This window comes from Corvus hawaiiensis, chromosome 1 (assembly GCF_020740725.1).
Source record: "Corvus hawaiiensis isolate bCorHaw1 chromosome 1, bCorHaw1.pri.cur, whole genome shotgun sequence".
Classification (NCBI taxonomy): domain Eukaryota; kingdom Metazoa; phylum Chordata; class Aves; order Passeriformes; family Corvidae; genus Corvus; species Corvus hawaiiensis.
In genome coordinates this window covers 21,130,068-21,149,027 of record NC_063213.1, presented here as the reverse complement: position 1 = coordinate 21,149,027, position 18,960 = coordinate 21,130,068, and the positions used below count along the sequence as shown (strand labels likewise).

The window sequence follows — 18,960 nt, the reverse complement described above, 5'->3', positions numbered from 1 at the left end:
CAAATGATGTCCTATATGAGCTGTCATGTCTCTAAAAACTACCAGAATGTGAACAAAAACGATTGTCAGTGAGCATCAACTCAGTCATGACAAATGCAGAGCTGCTTTCTCAAATCAGAGAAGAAAGATCCTTTCTCAGACTGAAGTGTCTTTTCAACATTTGCTTTCTCTCTCAAATCAAAGAGAGGTGTCTTTGAAGCTTCTCCTACAACAGATGGAGTGCACAGGTAAAATTCACTCACTTTCTCTATCAGGAGAATTACAAATAGTAGTGCCAAGCTAGACTGTAGATGTATTTTTTTTCTAGACAGATGCAACTCTAATGCATACAACGATCGAGTATGGATGCATAGTGGCATTTATCTTCTTTCTAAAAAATTTCTGGTGACACCAGAGAATATTTTTCAGAATATTCCAGTAACCAACCCATTGTGGCACAAAGTCAATAATGTAACATCTTTCCACAACTCAGCTCAGATACACGTGTGTTGCATGAGTGTCTTTGACTGTATTTTTATTTGCACGTGTTTTACAAAACCCTTACATATTGTCCAGCCATTTATTATGTTTGTGTATGAGTCTTTTTGAGCCCCTTTAAATGCACATGTGTCCATCTGCACATATAAAACCTCATTTAACACTCACAGACTTTGGTGGTGGTGAATGCACTTCACTACCCTTGTTTTACAGTCCCCAGGCTCCTTTTTAACTTTGCTCCTTTTATGTTCTTTAACATGTAGATGCTTGCAACACTTGTTTCAAGATTTCTAGCACCCTAGTAAAATCAGGTCTATATATGTAACAGATGCACAGGTGCTGCTCAAGACAAATATGCTAGGTGTGATGGACTGTCATTGGATTTCTCATAATCTTATTTTCACCAGCTTGTGTGCTGCACACAGGCTAGCAGGGCTACTAATGCACTTGGTTGCAGAGAAGCAGATTCCAAGTTCAGTGACAAAACCACTATCACACCCTTTAGGAAAATGCAAGACCAAAGAAACGCACCTAGATAAACACAGCAACTCAGATATTGTAAGAAAATACCTTTAACAAGTTCCTGAGCTAGCAAATATTCTCACATGTTTTATATTAGGTTCACTGTGCTAGCACTAACCACAGCACAGTTGGAAATATGATGGTTGTTGAACACTGAATTTTCCCAATATATCACTGTTATAGAAACACCTGTGCTAAATAATTCCAAGCCCAACCACTGGCAATACAACTCCAATAAACCCTGGAGTTGTCTGACTTGTTATAACCTAGGGAAGGGTTATAGCCCTGGTGGCAGGCAGGCTGGAGGCTTTACAGAAGGCAGGTTCCTGATCTCAGGCTGCCTTTTCATTGTAGCTCTTCTATAGCACATCTCTGCTACCTGGTTTGCCAAGCACTTTTTTGTCACTTCAGTCCTAGTTTTTTCTTTACAAAAGCAATGCCATGGGGGTCCATTTGGAGCTCTGATTAGTGGCCATGAATATTGTGAATCTCTTTTTGCATGTTGCTACACTGAAATACACACACTGCAGCCAATAGAGGATCACCAGTAAGTCCTGCTCTGCATCAGGTGAAGGACTGATGGGTGGGAGGGACTCTATTCCACACCTCTTAGTCCAACAACTCACTTGGAGATGGTGATAGCAACCAAAGACACTCCTGGTGCCTACAAATTCAGAGGGGAAAACAGAGACTGGTTAGGACTAGTCAGGGTAAGCCACAGTAGCTTGTTTGCTAATGGCAGGTTGGTAGCCAGAGACGGAAACAAGAAGGAGGGATATGAGAGTAAGTGGCACCTCCATTTTCTTTGACATCTGTTGACATTGTTTTGCTCTGAACTAATACTTCTGGGCATCAGTTATTTGATGTAATGGGAAACAAACTGTCTTTAAATGGACAGATATTACCTGCACCTATGCTTAGAGTTACCTGAACTTGTTCAATTGAACTGTCTTCCTTACCTTTTATAATGTGTTTTTTCAACACAATAAAAAAAGTCACCACTTGCTCAGTGTCATATATTTTGTTTGTATGCTAATCTCATCACTAGAATAAGTATCACACTGGAAGACAGAAAAAGTATTCCTGCTGAAATGGTGAAGGGATTTGTATCGGACTTTTCTGTGTTTTGCCAGTTGCGTACCCATTAACCCTGTGCAGAGTGAGTGCATGAATCCTGCAAACTGGGATGGCAGCCCCTCAACCCCCTTTAAAAAACTGCAAACATCTTCATGAGGTACCAGTTTGGAGAAGGAAGCTCTGTAGGATTTTTTTTTCCATGAAGAAACCATTACTAATGATCCAGGTTATGTGGAATCAGACCTGTAAAGCTGAGCACGTCAGAAGAAATGTAAGACATTAACATTCCCCTTTCTGGCCAGATCGCAACTTTAGTATCTGACATGAATAACTGTGTGTGGAGGACACACCACCACAAATTGCTACATTACATCAGTTAATGGTTTATTTGTGCTACTCTGTCCTGCTACATGCTTTTCCCCAGCCTATGTAACTTCAACAAACGGAGTAAAAAAGGCCGAAAATCTTTGCCAATGTTTGTATTTGCAAACTCAAACTAGCTGTGGGTCTGATCTGGTCGTTCTGAAAATACTCTGATTGTGTCAAAAGCTGGCGTAAATCACCTTATATTCTTTCTTTGAAAGGACAACTGTTTTCTTCCACTTTTCAAAGGACTTTAGAGCGCCCAAAGTAAGAGCTATGGGTGTTTCAAGGCACACCTCACCAAAACAATGTAGGAACAGCCTGTAACTGTACTCACTGGCTACCCACTTACCATCACAGTGTCTACGGCATTACTCCAACAATGTAATGAGGCTACAAGGAACTAACACACCCTCACCCACTGTCTCACTCACTTCTCGGGGACTGAGATGCTCAGCTGGGGTGAGCAACTACACCTGACTTAGAACAGGATACAAACCTTAGTGCCCACCTTCATCATTTTCTCCTAGATAAGAAAATAGAATACCCTGACTTGGAAGGGACCCTCAAGGATCAAGTCCAAATCCTGGCTCTGCACAGGAGAACCCTGGGCAATCCACAGGAGAACCCTCTGCACAAGACAACACAGCAGACAAGGCTGTTCACTGGCCAGCTGGGTACTTGTACTACCACTTACCTACTGACTCATGCTCGATGGACTGCAAGTCTTTAAAAACCCAAGATTGAAAAAGGGGTTTTGAGCCCTGTTATACATGGAGGCATGGTAAGCTAGCTGCCGTAACACACATCCATTTCCATTGTCACTGACTTCCACAAGTGAGTATTTCACACAGGGAGGTGCAATGTGATATAGACAGTACTGTTAATTTTCCCAGGATTAATATTTAACAGAGAACAGTATTAGCCTAACTAACTTCTAGCTCAAATATTTCAAATCTTGAATGACTTGGTATAACCCTGCCAGCTAAAAGAGACACTCCTAGTCAGTCACACAGCAGGCCTGGGCTGGCGATTAATTGCAAAGCCTACAGCTGTTCAGAACCTGCATGCAGTTTCAGTGAAAACAGTCATTTCTTAAATCCAGCAGAGCCATATCAAATACCAACAATCGTTCTGTCTCAAAACTGTTCTGTGGTGCTGAGGTAGCACCCAGTCTTGCAGACTCTCAGCTGGCTAGAATGAAAAACTGTGACTGAGTTTGCCATACGCTGAGATTCACCTATAATAAACTGCAGCAATGAAGCCAGAATTTGTGAAATTGTAAACACAAAAGATGATACTCTTTCTACGTATGCTCAGACTCAGAAGCAACATTATTCATTTAAGAGTGCTGAAGGATCTGGCCCTTGCCCTAAAAAGGTAAAAAAGAATGCAAGTTTGGTTTGTACAGTGAATTTTTAAATGCCTGTTACTTCACAATACATTAGGTCAGCTGACAGACTGTTTTAAACAGTCCTCGATTTTGAATATTATAATATGACAGAGGTCACTGTTCTAAATTAGTCTGATAAGCAAATTAATTTCTAATTGGTTTTCAGTGGTTTGGTGATGCCTTCTTAGACTCTGAACTCATGTCATTATGTCATCTAATTTAATATGAAGTTCTGAGAACCACACATTGGCAGCAGCCCTAGCTATAAATCAAAGCTTCCTACTCAGAGAGATCAGGGTTATGACATCATACCAAGGCACCGGTGGAAGACAATGGTCCTTCTGTGTGTGTCTGAATCTGGGAGAAATATTTCAGCCAGTTCTGCAAGCCCACATTTAAATGAAAGGCCTTTCTAGCAGGTAAAAAGTTAATATATCAAACCTAGAAGAAAAATAATAAATCATGCACATTCAGTAAAGGGAGTTAGAAAGTACTCAGAAATAAATTATATGTATTTTTTGACAATTCTAACAAGTGTGTTTGCTTTTGCACTTTAGCAATCCAGATGGGTTTTTAAACTTTTTTTTTTTTTTGGGGGGGGGGGGGGAGGATGTTTTTAAAATATGTGAACTGAAAAATAAAATCTTATAAATTAAACAGATGTTTATCCTGATTAACATTTAACTATCAAATTCCCATTTCCATGTAGTATTATCAGTGTAGACATTTAGGGCACTACAATGTATTTATTTTACCCTTAAGTTTGATTGAACCTATCCAACAAAATAGCTTCCTTTCATGGTGCAGACTATGATGTAGCTCCTTGGCACCTGCACACAGATTTTAGTTAAGAGTACGAAAATCAAAACACTACTTTTTTCATCATGTGCAAACACACATTTCTTCAACTTCTGGACTAAATGTCTGGCAATTGGTAAGAATTTGGGATGAGACTTTCGAAGAGAGCTGAGGAGTTAGGTATCTGAATCTCCATTACTGACTTGAGCTCTGAAAGGCTGTTTGTGCCTTTGAAATCCTTCCTTGTCAGCCAGTTTTGATACTGGCAACACACCTTCAGAAGACACTGCATAGGTCACCCCAGTTCCTGTCACTGCTTTGCTGCTGGTTGACCAGAGACTAGTTACGGATGTGGACACATGTCCATGTACAGTTCAGCCACTCTGGATTTGTGCAAAGACAAAATCCTGGCTGCTGCTGCAGCACTGGCTGGATCCAGCATACTTGAGGCCTCACCCCTTGTTCTGACTGTGGAGCAGTCAGTGTTGGGGAGAGGCAAAGCGCTGGCTGCCCTCACAAAACATAATCCCTTCTTCAGTAACACCCGAGCAGCAGTGGCTGAGCAAAACTTTCTGAAATGCCCTGCCAACATATGTGCAGCAGTGGCAATCTCAGTGACAAGGGATGAGCACTCAGTCCCAGGAATCTTGTGAGACAGTCAGCTACAGGGACCCACGCAGATGCTGTCTCTGAAATTGGTGTTTTTCCCTAGGCACCTATTAAAGCAAAACATTTTTAAAGGTCAAGCTGCTATCAAGCCTTTGCTTCTAGTTACTAAATCCAGAGAATGGTGACTCAGACACAAAGGGAGCCTCTTGCTAACAAGACACTGTAGGCAGCACATGTGTATGCAATTTTTATCTGCACAAGTATCTGATCTCACCCTCTCTTGCTAGTACACTGCTACTGGTGCTGCTCATCAGGAGGGTAACTCTAAAACATGCCTATCTGCCCTTTTTGGGTTTTGTGTATAGATTTTTACAGGTTCAGATGAATATGTACAGTTTAATACAAGAATAGCTCCAGGGAGAGTTGGAAGCCTTGCACATACACCTCACCATATAATCTCGGACAGTGTCATTATCTGATTTGGAAGTGCTTTCCAGCTAACTCATTTGCTAAATGCTTTTCAACAGCTGTTAAACTATTAGGTTATTCTACACATATTTATGAGACAGAAGATTATATATGGTAGCTTGTTGCATGCACTGTTAAATCAGGCGGGGAGAAGTAAAAGGTAGGTAGAGGGCGTTTTGGGTTGTGCTAGTACAGAAGATTATGCATGAGCTTTCACTCAAAACAAAGAGATGAAAATTCTTAAAAGACGCAACTTTCCACCATAACACTTCGTTAAATCCTACAACGTTGAATAGGAAATTCAAGTCCTGTGATATGCTCATTTGGGCTGCTCTAGTGCTGCTTCCAGTGAGGTGCAGCACCTGGCTCCACTACTGCCTTCAGCTGCAGGTTTAACTGTGCACAACACCCAGGCTGCACTGGCCAAGACTTTCTAAGTCATCTCTGTCAGACATGTTAAAATCCACTGGGCTGAGGTATTTTTTGATGATGCTACACAACATTACACCACCAGTGCTGACTTTACCCCTGCTTGCATGTGAAATCACTGGGAAGCAAGGGAAGGAGTCCTTAAAATGCTCATGCAGAGGAGTTCAATGACCAAAACTACAGGCTGGGGTTTTTTTATCTGAAGGGGAATATTTGAAAAGGGAGGTACTGACAAAAGATTATTTTATGCACTGGAAGTTAACTATTATGGGTGATCATTGCTGATGGTCAGACACAGCCAGGGGCTTCTACATAGTGTTTGTGCACCCCTGCCTGTCTCAGAGACATCACACAGGTGATGTTTTTTCCTGTCCTTCCAGGTGAAGATGGAGCACCACAGAGAGGCAGCATTCTGCCTCTATATATAGATAAGACAGACTGTCTGCAGGTCAGATGTGGCTGGCTAGGCTCTGTCTGACTGCTGAAAACGGATGTCACCTGGATGAAGTGTGGGCAATGGATGAAGCATGGGCAGCTCCAGTGGGTACTCAGCACCTGGGAGTCTAATGCTGTTGAGAGCAACACATGCCTCCTCTGCTCCGCCACGTGGCTCCTGGATGGAAGTGGAGGGGCTGATGCATCTGACAATGATGAACTTTGTGATTGCCTTAAATGAGAACAGGACTCTGACAAAACCTCACCTGCTTTTAGTTACTCTGCTAAATGTCAAAAGTAACAATCAGCCACTGAGTAGCCAAAATTAAATAACCTGCGTCAGTGTACAGTGTGAAATGAGTAACCGTGATTCCTATTTTCACCTAAAATAAAGTCCCCTGGGGCCGACCTTTCACCCCATCCCTTCTGTTGCCCTGTCCTGCCATGTGCTGGCTTTGCAGTAGTCCAGCTGCTCCTGGGGGATGGAAACACCTCCAGCAGGTCCGAGGCTCCAGGCCTGACTAAGCCACGCTCAGTCCCCTTGTCGAGGTGCTGCTGTGGTCATACTGCACCAGCCACCGGTTACGGTCCCTTCACAACACAGGCCCTGCATTTGGCCCTACTCCCCCGGCAGAGCCCAAATCACCATCGTTTTGCATAAAGGACTAGGCTAATAATTTTGCCAACCTCAAGCAGGAAAATTCAACAAATACTGAGAGGTGAGAGGTGTCAGGAGACAATCAGCACAAGCCACATGCTGTGTCACATTACAGTGGCAATGCTTTGCATCCTCATTTTGTAGTTTTCTGCTACGGGGGCTGATGTAATCTTTTAACTTAGAGAGTGAAGTGTGGGTGGAAGAGCTGAGGTGAAACAGAGACATGGCTGCTCAATGCAGCCATGAGAAAAGTGTTGTTGCACCCATCTGTATGGTGAGCAGGGGATAATTTTAGAGCAGAGGCAGGAAGTCAGGAGGATGCTGACAACAATGTGCAATGGGCAGTGCTCACCCTTTTCAGATGTACACCAAGGGGTGGTCCTGCAAGGAGCAGGGAGTTGGACTTAATGATCCTTATGGGTCCCTTCCAACATGAGATATTTTATGATTCTATTCTACAATGTTAAGAGCTTAACTTTTGTGCCACTGGACTGTAAACCACAATATTAAGGCACATCTAGTCACCACAGGCAGGCTCTCAGCACAACTCCACACCCACAGATTCAAAGGACTTCCATCCCCACCAAGTCACTGTGGCCAGGTTTTCAGAGGAACTCAACGCCTCGGAGACTTGTGCAGATGACTGCAGGGAGGAAAAGGAATTGCAGAAAAGCTGGCTCTGTGAGTGAAGGCTGTGCAGTTGGAAATCTGGTCCTGTGGGTAGTGAAACACATCTCAAAGTAAAAGTTACCCAGAATATCAACACCATTTTAATAAATATTAGAAGCAATGAAATGATCTTTTAATAATGCTTTGACAGTTAAGAAGCCTGACAGAAACAGAAACTGGAAATACTTTATCATCAACTCTTTGCAAAAGCGTATTTTTCATTCCAGTAAAAGAAGCACATCAACTTTCCTTTTTCCTTTTTATTAAATATTTCTTAGACAATCTAGACTGTCTTTGGTTAGTCAAATATCACTACTTGTCTAAATAAAATTCAAAGAAAAACTTTCCTATGTTCAACATTCTTGATATCAATACTTGTTGGATAACAGAAAACACAGAGAACACTCGCTCCTATCTGTAAAAATAAGTTCTTGAACAGATTTCCTCTATTTTTTGTACCTACTTAAAAGAAATCAAAACAGTCAGACATCTAATCCTTATCATTCATTGTTTAAAGTCTTCTGAGCAGGAAAACTTCTTCAGCTTTCTTAGCAGATGAAAACACAGGATTTGGAACCACAGCATACACGCCTGTGTGCTTCTTCAGACTCTCCAGGTTAGTTTAACCCTGAAATGCTACTGCTTACATCTGGTGATTTCAGAAGACTGTTCCCCCTGTTTCAAATGCATATATGAGCCAATGATATAATAAATTCATAGAAGCAAAATGATACACAGTCATGAACAGAAATTGAAACAAAGCATTCTTCTAGAGGGTAAGGTTCGTAAGTGCAGTGTTTGCCAAGGGTTTTCCAAAATGTTCTGCTGCACATAATGGAGCTGCAGAGCCCCCCTGCACAGAGCTGCAGCAGCAGAGGCGCTTTAAAAGCTGAACATCCAAGGGTCAGCTCATTGTGCTCTGCTCACACTCCTGACTGCAGTGTCTGGTCCAGAGCCTTCCTCCTCAAATTCTGATGGGATGTGGCAATGCAAAATGTATCAGTACTTACCATATGAACTGCGGGAATTCACTTGTGCCAGAATGGTATGGAAACTACTTATATTTCTGCGCCAGGCATGTCTGTGGAGGAGTCTCAAGAGCCTACAGCCTGCAGGCTCCAGGACAAAACTGATACGCAACTGCCCAGTGATGCGTTTGAAGTAATACTAAAAAAAATGACATTACAGTCATTTCTGTACAATATAGGCTAACACAGGATTCAGGAGTTGCTCAAATTTAGCAGAACAGTAAATCAAAATTTCAATTAAAAGTGGATTATGAGTACTTAGGTTTACAGTCTATCCCAAGCCAAAGACTTAAGCAAGCCTGCTTTCAAGACCTTGGCTCCTTTTGTGAAGCATCTACTTTCTGTTTTGCTTTGTTATTTAAACTTTTCATTTACAGAGCAGTAAGATTTTCATTTTTACAGCAGTTTTTTTATTTCTGAAGCAGGAACTCATCTTCATCAAGTAAATCCCTGCTCTGTGAAACACTTGAGCTAACTGAGGGAAGGTACAGTCCTGCCACATCTCCGCAGCATGGGAGAAGCCCTGTGGCGGCGAAATAACACTGCTGAAGATGGCAGCTTGTGCTGGCTGCATGTCACAGAGCTGTACTCCATGGAGACGCTATAGGACCATTCATGGGAGGTGGGATGAGTGAGGTCACGTGTCCCTGGATCCACTGGCTGTTTTCCCCTAGGGAATGAGGAGAAATAGGAGCTACAGGAAAGAACACCTACTGCCTTGTGGTGGGGGTGGGAGCTGCACAGCGAGCCCATGGCTCTCCCACTGCTCTGTGTGTGTCCACACCCACCCCAGGACCACAGCCAGGGGCTCACACAATATTTAAGCTTTACTCCATATTCAGTATGTTGCTTTGGCACAGTCCAGTTGAGCTGTAAAATATATGTCTGATGCTCATCATGAAGCTTTTAAAAGCTCCCTCCCACAGAAATACCTGCAAAACTACAGTAGGCACTGAAATGTAGCATTTGTAGTCCTAAAGCACAGAAGGAGAAGCAGCTTACAGGATACCATCTCATTTGTGTAAAACCACATCTTACACTTAATGATCACTCTGACATTTGCGTGTCAAAACCCTACACCTTCCCTGTTTGTGGGATTGGTTTAAACAACAGACAAAGTATTGCCTGGGCCAAAATCATGCTTATCTCATCCACATTTTTTTACACTGACCACCCAGTAGTTCTTGACTCAGGTATTTTTTTCTTCATGAGCTAAACTTCGGTTTTCTACAATGTCTTTAAACAGTAAAAGAATGTTGTGACTGAAATCAAATAAAGCCTAAAATGACTTCTAGAAATACAGCAACATAAATGACTGATTCAGTCACTGTACATGGTTCCTAAATACATAGCTGAGGTGATTGTATCTATCTTTGAAAGGCATGATGGAAAAAAGTACCAGCCACATAAGGGCAAAACCTTACAGCTGTAACACAGGCATTACAACACAAGCATAATAAAAACATCCTATACTATTAATTCTGATGATTGCAGAAGCACATTCACTTTTACCACTGTTATGGGAGAGGCTGCAATATGTTTTTCAATTACCTATATGCACACTTATACATATGTATTAAGAGAATGTGAGTGGAGAACCAAACAGGAATGGAAGGAATATTTACTAGGAATACCTGCTTTCCTTTACCCTACCCTGGTGTTACATTTTTTTTTCAGGTTTCCTTACACTGAAATGAAAAGATTTCACTTGAGTTTAAATTGATACAACAGACTAAACAAGATTCCTAAAGTTTTCAACAATTACCGTAATTAAAGATGCCTTTGCAGAATAAAGCCTAGGCTGGTTCCCTGTTGTCACTAGGTATATACTCCCATCTCTTCACATCAAACGTTTCAAACACAGAATGGTGATAGCATAAACCAACTCTGCAGGAGTGCACACTGTTCCCAGGGTTTAGAATACAATGGTAAAAAAGGGCCTATGTAAAGGCTGGAGGGAAGATGCTGCTTAATAAACAGCAGTTAACAAGAGGCCTGAATCTGAAATATTTATGAGGGTAACTTGGGTGACAAGACAATACCCAATTGCCTCTACAACTGATTTTTGTTGCTGAAAAGTGTTGTGAAAGAGAATAACAACTCTTTTTCTTTCCAATTTAAGAGATGAACAGTCTTTAAATATACACAGACATCCCCACTGAGGATGAAATTTGCATAAGTAGGCTGATTCAGTGAAGCATAGCTACACGGAACATATGCAATAAGCACTCCGTTGCCATGTCAGGTTTCCTGTACTCCTAGTTTAAATTTAAGTCCCGATAAAAGTGCACGCATGCTAACTGGGTGAAATTCCAAATGTGTACTTTATGGGATTTCACCTACAAAAATTTAGCATGTCTCTTCATGTCATGTGACATGACTTGAATATTGATTTGTGGATATTTCCCATAGAAGGATTATTTTTGCTTGGAAAGTCTACAATAAAGCATAACCTAATAATTTTTTCTAATTCCTCTTCCTTCCAAAACAATGACATAGCAACCACCCTTCTTTTCCTACTTTCCCCCTAAGAGTGTTCTCAGTATAAGAGCCATTTCAAATAATAATAAAAAAACCCCTCTAAATTTACTAGCTATTAAAATTTTCATATAAGCCTGCTTGGAATTCAGCTATCATGAGTGACTTTATTGTCACTTCACAGGTACCAATATAAGCTCAAAAAAAAATACTGGCACACGTTTCTGAACATTTCTCATCCATAAAGCATTTTACATGGCGCACTCTGACCTCTACCCACATTGTCCATCTCAATTTTCACTCTGCGCAAGGCAGCAAGGTGTGAGATGACTGCAAGGAGAATCCACACACCACCTCCAGCTCAGAGCCCAGCATGCTTAAAATGTTGTGGTGTGAATTCAGAAATGTTATTCAAATGCAATTTACCCTCTGGGGTTAGAAAGTCAGACCAAGGGTTGACAGCAGCTTAGCAGAGAGCTCAGTGCCTTCACAAACATGTGAATTCGTGCTGTGGCTCTTCAGCTCCCAAAAACAAAAGTCCTTGTTTCAACAGGTCTCTGCCACCAATGCAAATGGAAATAATCTGCAGAGGCAGTCTCTTGTGTGGGCAGCAGAGACAAAGGCAGCTCTCCTGGATTTATTCTCACTCTCATAGCACCAGGTATAAATCCAGAATACTCAAATTACTAAAGAACTATCAAAACCATGTATCATCATTATCTCTCACTTTTACTAGCAGAGGTAAGTAATTTGTTTTGTTACCATTAGCAGGAAGATAGGTGAAAAGCTGGTACTGGCTTCTCTTTCTTTTACCGTTGCAGACATAGAAGTTGACCTGAACAGGGCTGGTAATTCTCTGATTGCGGAAAGGTGGTATCTCAACCACCAATGAATTCTGCAAAAGCAACAAATCAGGAAGTCAAGGCATGACTAAGGCAGTTGAGCTGTACAATAGTATTGAAAAGCTAACCCCAAGAAGGAGGTGCCCAGGCATACAAGAAGAAACACTCTATGAAGGGAAACTGGTGGGCTTTGTGGGGCAAGGATGGCTTCCCACCAGCCCCAGTGTCCATGCCAAGGATTCTAAATGTAGGGAAATTATTTTAGCATGGCTCAGATCTTTACAAAATCACTAGCCTTCACTTCTTCCCTTTGGACAGCAAATATGGTACTGCATATAGACAAGGCTCTATCCATCCTGCCTCTGTCAAGAATCTGGGACCACAATCAAATTGTGGTCTCTAACCCAGCAGGAGAAAGCACAATGGCTTGGTTGGCAGGTCATCCCTGATATATCTGAACCTAACAAAATTTCCTCTGAAAGGCATTAGGGACAGCATTACTCAAATATTTCCATTTTCCACAGTGCAATATTTTTTCGTATAACAACTCAGGAAATTTTAAGCATGCTAGCTTCTGTGGATGGGAGATTCACTGTTGCAAGAACATCCAGTGCAACATGAAAAAGGGCTGGAGAATGTGTAGATGATCCTCCACTGTCAGAAACCAAATGCTCCAGCACAGGGCTAAGGAATGACTTAGCTTCTAGGGCATCAGCTTACACATATGCACAGTGAATCTGCTATGACCATCAAAACCTCCCTTGGCACTTTTTGAAAGAGTAACAGGGAATGCTCTTCTTAGCATTTGGCCTGAATTCAGCCGAGATCTTTAAATTGTTTGCCTGCAGGTTTGCAAGGATTGCATATTCCTGCAGACGTGGAATAGTGGATGTACTTCCCACTTAGAGTCATGGCTGAGGGAGCCACACTTCTCCAACGTGGGGCTGATCTCCTGTGAGGGGGACTCATATTTCCTCTGCCGAAGATAGATGAAAGCCAAGGAAAATGATCAGAAATTGCTTTGGGAGCAGCGGAAAGAACTGACCCAGCAAGACAAAAGATGAGCAGATGGAACTGGCCCATCCTGGACAATGAAAAAATATTTTCCAAATAGTCTCTCCTACTTTTGGGAGAGCTTCCAGTGAAGGCTTTTTACCCCATGCTCACATTAAAGAAAGATTTCCAGGAGGGGAGGCCTAAGTACTTGTTCTGTTTCAGTGCCAAAGCCTTGGAAATCCCTCTTTAGTAACAGTGCTGGAGAAGGCAATATATGTTGTTCATCTTGATGTTAAAATATTTAAGGCAGACTTACTGGCTTGCACATTTCTTTGTCGGTTTTGGCTTCCATTTCCCACACATGGTGACCATCTAAAAGACAAAAGAAAAAGATATCTAGTTCTGTCCTTTCTTCCTCTCTCAAGCCAAGAAAGGAACAACTTTTGCAAAAACAATCTCTTCGAAGGGGCACTGCATATATGAAAAGGAGTTCTCACAACGCACTGCCCAAAATGTTGCCCAACTAAGAGACCATCTGGGTAACCTGTGGCAGGAGTCCCTTCAGATTGTCTGAAGGGAAGAACCACAATCCAGAATGCATGATACCGTGATGGCGGAGATCCACTGTGAGTTTGCTCTGCCATTAGCCTGGACAAAATATGAAACTGTTTTACATCTCAGCTCACTGAACTTTCAGAAACAATACTATGATGCCTTTTGACCACTATCTATGCTGCAAGTCATATTCAATATTAATATTAAACAATACAATACAAAAGGTAGTATTAAGGAAGCTACTCAGCCATGCAGGATTTGATTTTAATATACTCCTAGTCTGGCTTGTCATAATTCTGCTGCTTGGGTCAAAAGGCAAGGCCATAGGCTTTACAGACAGCTTTAGACTCCATTTTGAAGTTGGTTTAGTTCAGCTACAGTGGTCCCACTTCTGGAGCTGCTTTTAGTGGTATGTTGGGTCCTCCAAATTTACTGAATTTCTGTTTTCAAGCAAACATAGATTTAAGCCACATCTATAACTTTTTCTGGCAACATGTCTTTTGGAAGAAACTGGCTGTGTCTGGTCATTTTTCCTGCACATTACTGATACAGAAATCACTGGACAAGTTATTTCCGTGCATCTTCAAACCTCAATAGGAAAGAAACAAGAAAAATAATACAGAATGTAAGGTTTCCATTCTGAAGGCCTAAAAAAACACAAATGAAAGGCCATAAGCAGAGTGCTGGATAAACTGGGCAGCAGAGACACATGCAGCTTCACAAGTCCCACCACTGTCAGATGCTACTGAAATAAGGGGAAACTGAGACTTCATGTCATCTCTTTTGTACATTTATTGCAGCATTGGGACATGCAAATATTGGCTATTTTGAACTTCATCGCATGGATGTGGGCCTGTCTTAGAAAAACAGCTCTCTTAAAGGTAAAAGAGTGAATGCACTTTTTCTTTTCTCTTTGCTTTCATGGCCAGGATGGAGGTGACGCATTTAGAACTGCCTGATTTATTACAAATGTCTGTAAATAGTATTTTTATGTACAGCTGTCCTACTGTGAAAGGAACGCTGCTGAAGAACTATCCCTGGTGATTGTTTTTAATGTCCAAAACCCCTTTCTTTTTAATGTATGGAAAGAAGCACAACATGAACGCTACAGCACAAATACCACAGTGGATTTGGCAGGTCATTCCACAGGAAAACAATTAGCAGATCTACCCTCAGTGTCTTCCCACATTTTAACTTGTGACTCTGGAAAAGGAATCCCTTTAATTGGTACTGCCACGTTCAGCTGCAGGGAGAGAAGGAGCAGCCAGACTGTGCTTGAGTCTCCTTAATGATGCCTTTGGAGAGTGCCAGAATTGAAGTAGGCTTCTTGGGAGGACTGGCGATCACTTCACAATTTATCCAACAGATGCTTCCCCTGGGCTGTCAGTAGAAAAAACCTGACCAAAATTCGGCAAGCCAGGACACATCCCCTGTCTGGGAGCAGCCTCCTTCTCCAGCCCCTGTAGCCCTCCCTCCCTGCCCCTAATTAATTCAATCAGTTATAAAAGCAACACAACACTGACACAATCACACATTTTTTGAAGTGTAGGAACTGCTTTGGAAGGGGTTTGCTGGGTTGTTTTTTTTTAAACCTCCAGACGTCCAGACTAGTAGTTACATGTGTTAAATTTGCCTTTGTAAACGGATTACCAGAAGTTCAGGTTTTTTGCTATGTGTAATTTGTGCTTTGCAAGATGAATGATTTGATTCAGGTTTCCTGCTGATATCTCAGTAAAATTCAATATTACTCCATCTCCAGCTAATCTTTCAATTATTTCACGCAGCATTGCCTTTAAGCATTTTTGAAATTTTTATGATGACAAAAGGAGTTTCTTCAGAAATATTTTAGATGCTGTAATCTAACTATTAGGAAAATAAAAATCCAGAGCCATGGCTTGTCTTTGGAAGCTAGTAAGAACAATACGGGTTTTGCTCCAAGAAATTCCCTTGGGAATGTCCAGACCATCAGCAACTGAGGGGAAAGGGAAGACAGGGAAGAAGTAGGGAATAGACAACTCATTAACAGCTAGTGACATTTCATTTAACAAAAACACGGGGAGGAAAAGTTGTTATGAAGCAAGAGACCAAAAAAAAAAAAAAAAAAAAAAAAAGAGAAAGAAAGACAATTCCTCATATTACGTCTGGTGAACCAAGAGGGAAATCTCAACGCCCACGGACTGGGACCGGCTCCAGGAGGGAAACCTTAGACCACTACGTCAACCTTTTACAGTAAACATGTTTTGCAGGTTTAAACAGTTCAGCTGAAATTAAAAAAAAAAAAAAAAAGGAATAATGGCTTTGGAATCGTTTGTGGGAGCCCTAAGCCTCAAGATAGTCTGCCTATGCTGGAGAAAATGGTTTTGCCCCAGTGCCCATCTGCCGGGGAGCCTGGCGAGCAGGCGGGATGCCGCCTCCTGTCAGCGTGTGCTGGAGGAGTGAGGGCTGCTCGCCCACAAAAGTTTCCATTGTACGCCTGCCACATCTGCAGCAACGCGCCTGGTCTGGGCCCGAGGCAACTCCCTCCTGGCCACCAGCCAACCCAAGTACACCAGAGCAATTTATACCTTTCCAAAATGCAAATAATTCAAATTACAGACATAACACAAAGCTGAAGCAGACACATTTCAGGCATTCCCGTTAAAGTTTGCTCTCTGGAATTACCGTACCCAAATGGGCAGTTGTTATACAGGGAGGGGGAGAGATGGAGTCAGGAGAGGAAGGAGAGGAGGAGGCACAAAGGAAAAGGGAGAAAACGGCTTTTCCAAAGGTCTTATTTCATTCCCTTTCATTTCACTATTTACTTTTACCAAGTAATAAGAAGTGTCTTCTCCAAACCAAATGCCTGGCTTTGTTCTGGCGTTTTTAAGATTTATAGTGCAATATTTTGAAGAGAAAGACAGTTCTTTATATAGCTAAAAAGTTGGGTCAAGGTATTATACTGGTTTCTTATGTTTTGTGAGGGTTTTTTTACCAAATGGAAATAAACCCAAAACGTCCATGCACAGAAGGGTAGGGCAGAAGCCCTGCAGAGTCCTCGGTGGAGTGCTCAGCTCGCTCGCTGCCAGTAGCAACAGCCACTAACCCGAGAGAGCCAAAGCTTCACGGTGGAACCGTGCACGGGCTGGATGAATGACCCACAAATCCCACCTCCTCCAAAGAGGCAGCGCAGGAGCACGGCAGTGCTGGGGGAAGGAGAAGCTGCTCCCACCCGTTCTGCACAGGCTGGACACTGTGCTGACAGGTGGCCATCAGCACTACTGCCAGCTGAAGACACCAGGTTTGTCAGGAAGCCTGACATTTACAGACTGATCTCTGTTATTTATAGCCATCCCAGCTCTGTGTGTGCTTCACCACCATCCACTCCTGCCTTGTTTTCTTCATCGCTGTGACACTTGGAGCACCTGGGATTGCTAATGACGAAAATGCTGTGAACCTACGCATTATGGGGGGTGGATTTTTCAGCTCTGCTAAGCACAAACACCCTGTTTTAACATGGGGTAGCTGAATGGTGAATGGGCCTTTGTAGCCTGCTCTTATCGGCCACTCACTCCAGCGTTGAAGGAAACTGTGCACAAGTCCAGAAGTAAAAATACTCTAATTCATCAGGGAATTCCCTGCAGTATGAGTCACCAAGCGGCTTCCCCACCACACCCAGCTACAAGATTTCCACATAAAAAGGCACTGTAAAGGTCTGTGTTAACACAGAAGCAGGGCTAAAAAGTAGTTGTGTAAATCTAGCAGCATCAGTTATACACACATAGAGCCTTGCAGACCATGACATACAGATTGTCATCATGGGAGAGCAACACAAAGAGCTGTAAAGACTTTCCAAAGACATTTTTGTAGCATCTTCCCCTTATCACTGCCCATCCAGAGAGATCCCTTGGGGTTTCTAGGGCTGGATTTACCTTTGTATCCCAGGGAACTGCAAGCACAGTGTCAGGGGTTTTCAAGCTCAAAACAATCAAACCACCAGCATAACTTTCCAAACTGATGGATTGCAGAAAGGAGGAAGAATATACAAACACGAAAAAAAACTAAGCTTGGAAACTCAGGAGGGTATAACATCTGGAAACCACTTAAATCTTGTCGCTATAAAACGGGCATGTTGGGAGCGTTTAGATATATTTTCAGTGATTCCACTTTACTACAAGAGGTTAAAACAGTCTATATTCTTTAGTGGACCTGTGTTCACTTGAGATATGATAAGAATAAACATTACCTAGGATTTCACTGCCTATACACAGGGTACATTTTATATTCTTCCAGTCTGCGCTTCAACAGAGTTTGACTGCACTGGCTGCACTGTAAATCTGTATTTACATTCATATACTCCAAGTAAAATGGTAAAACAAGCCCTACCCTCCCAAAGCAACCCACTACTTAATTAATGAATTGTGAGATTACCCTGAACAATAATTCCTGTGTTACAGCCCAGATTACTTTAACATGTCCACAACAGGCAGGGCACAGATGCAATGCAGCGTCACTTTGAGGTGCTCTGCAAAGGCTGTCTACCCTCCTGTTTGGCCTTAACAATGCATATTTAAATCCCCAAGGAATGAAGAATTTGGAAACTTTCAACTTGCACTGCTACCCTTCTTCCCTGGTGAGTACCCTCATGACACTGAGATGACTGATCTGTGAAGATGTTCAGAAGGAATGGACAGATTTCTGTGCAAAGAAGAGGATGAAGAACCTATGGCAAAGTCTCACCATTCACACTTAAGAGTTACCCAGTTCTCTGCAGAGATGCCATCGGCTTCTAGGGGAAGTGCAAGCTGGACTGGCAATGAAAGAGGCGAGGAGGAAGCTCTGTTGCCTAGAGGACAGCAACCCCCATGCCAGTCCTGGGCATGACCCACTGGCACCATCTCACCAGCTGGTGCTCATGGGTTGGCATGGATATACTAATGCCAGATTTTGCAGGGGCAGAAGCCTTTTGGATCTGGGGATGCCACAAGCAGTCAGGGCACTTTTCTCAGCTGGTCTTACAGGTGTCCTGCTGTGAACAACATTTCCCCAGCTGGACACCAGCAAGTGAAGAGGATTCCACCAAGTGGGTGGAATTCTATGCCTTGCTGACACACTGGTGTACATCTTAAAGACATTTACAAGGGTCAGGCACTAAGGAGGAACCACACCAGCCAAGCAGTCTGACAT

General features: G+C 42.4%; 1 protein-coding gene across 6 annotated transcripts in view; it reads right to left on the bottom strand.

Annotated features, from left to right (window-relative positions):
* Positions 1-18,960, bottom strand: part of NFATC1 (nuclear factor of activated T cells 1) — a 111,194-nt gene that overhangs the window by 33,111 nt on the left and 59,123 nt on the right. For 5 of the 6 annotated variants that reach the window (XM_048295716.1, XM_048295727.1, XM_048295722.1 and 2 more), the window contains exons 7-8: positions 13,559-13,614; positions 12,167-12,299 (exon numbers count right to left, since the gene is read on the bottom strand). In XM_048295716.1, the coding sequence (XP_048151673.1) occupies positions 12,167-12,299; positions 13,559-13,614 (189 nt within the window). Of the gene's footprint in view, positions 1-7,943; positions 9,597-12,166; positions 12,300-13,558; positions 13,615-18,960 lie in introns of those variants that run through there. The other variant, XM_048295730.1, reaches the window with a different exon arrangement.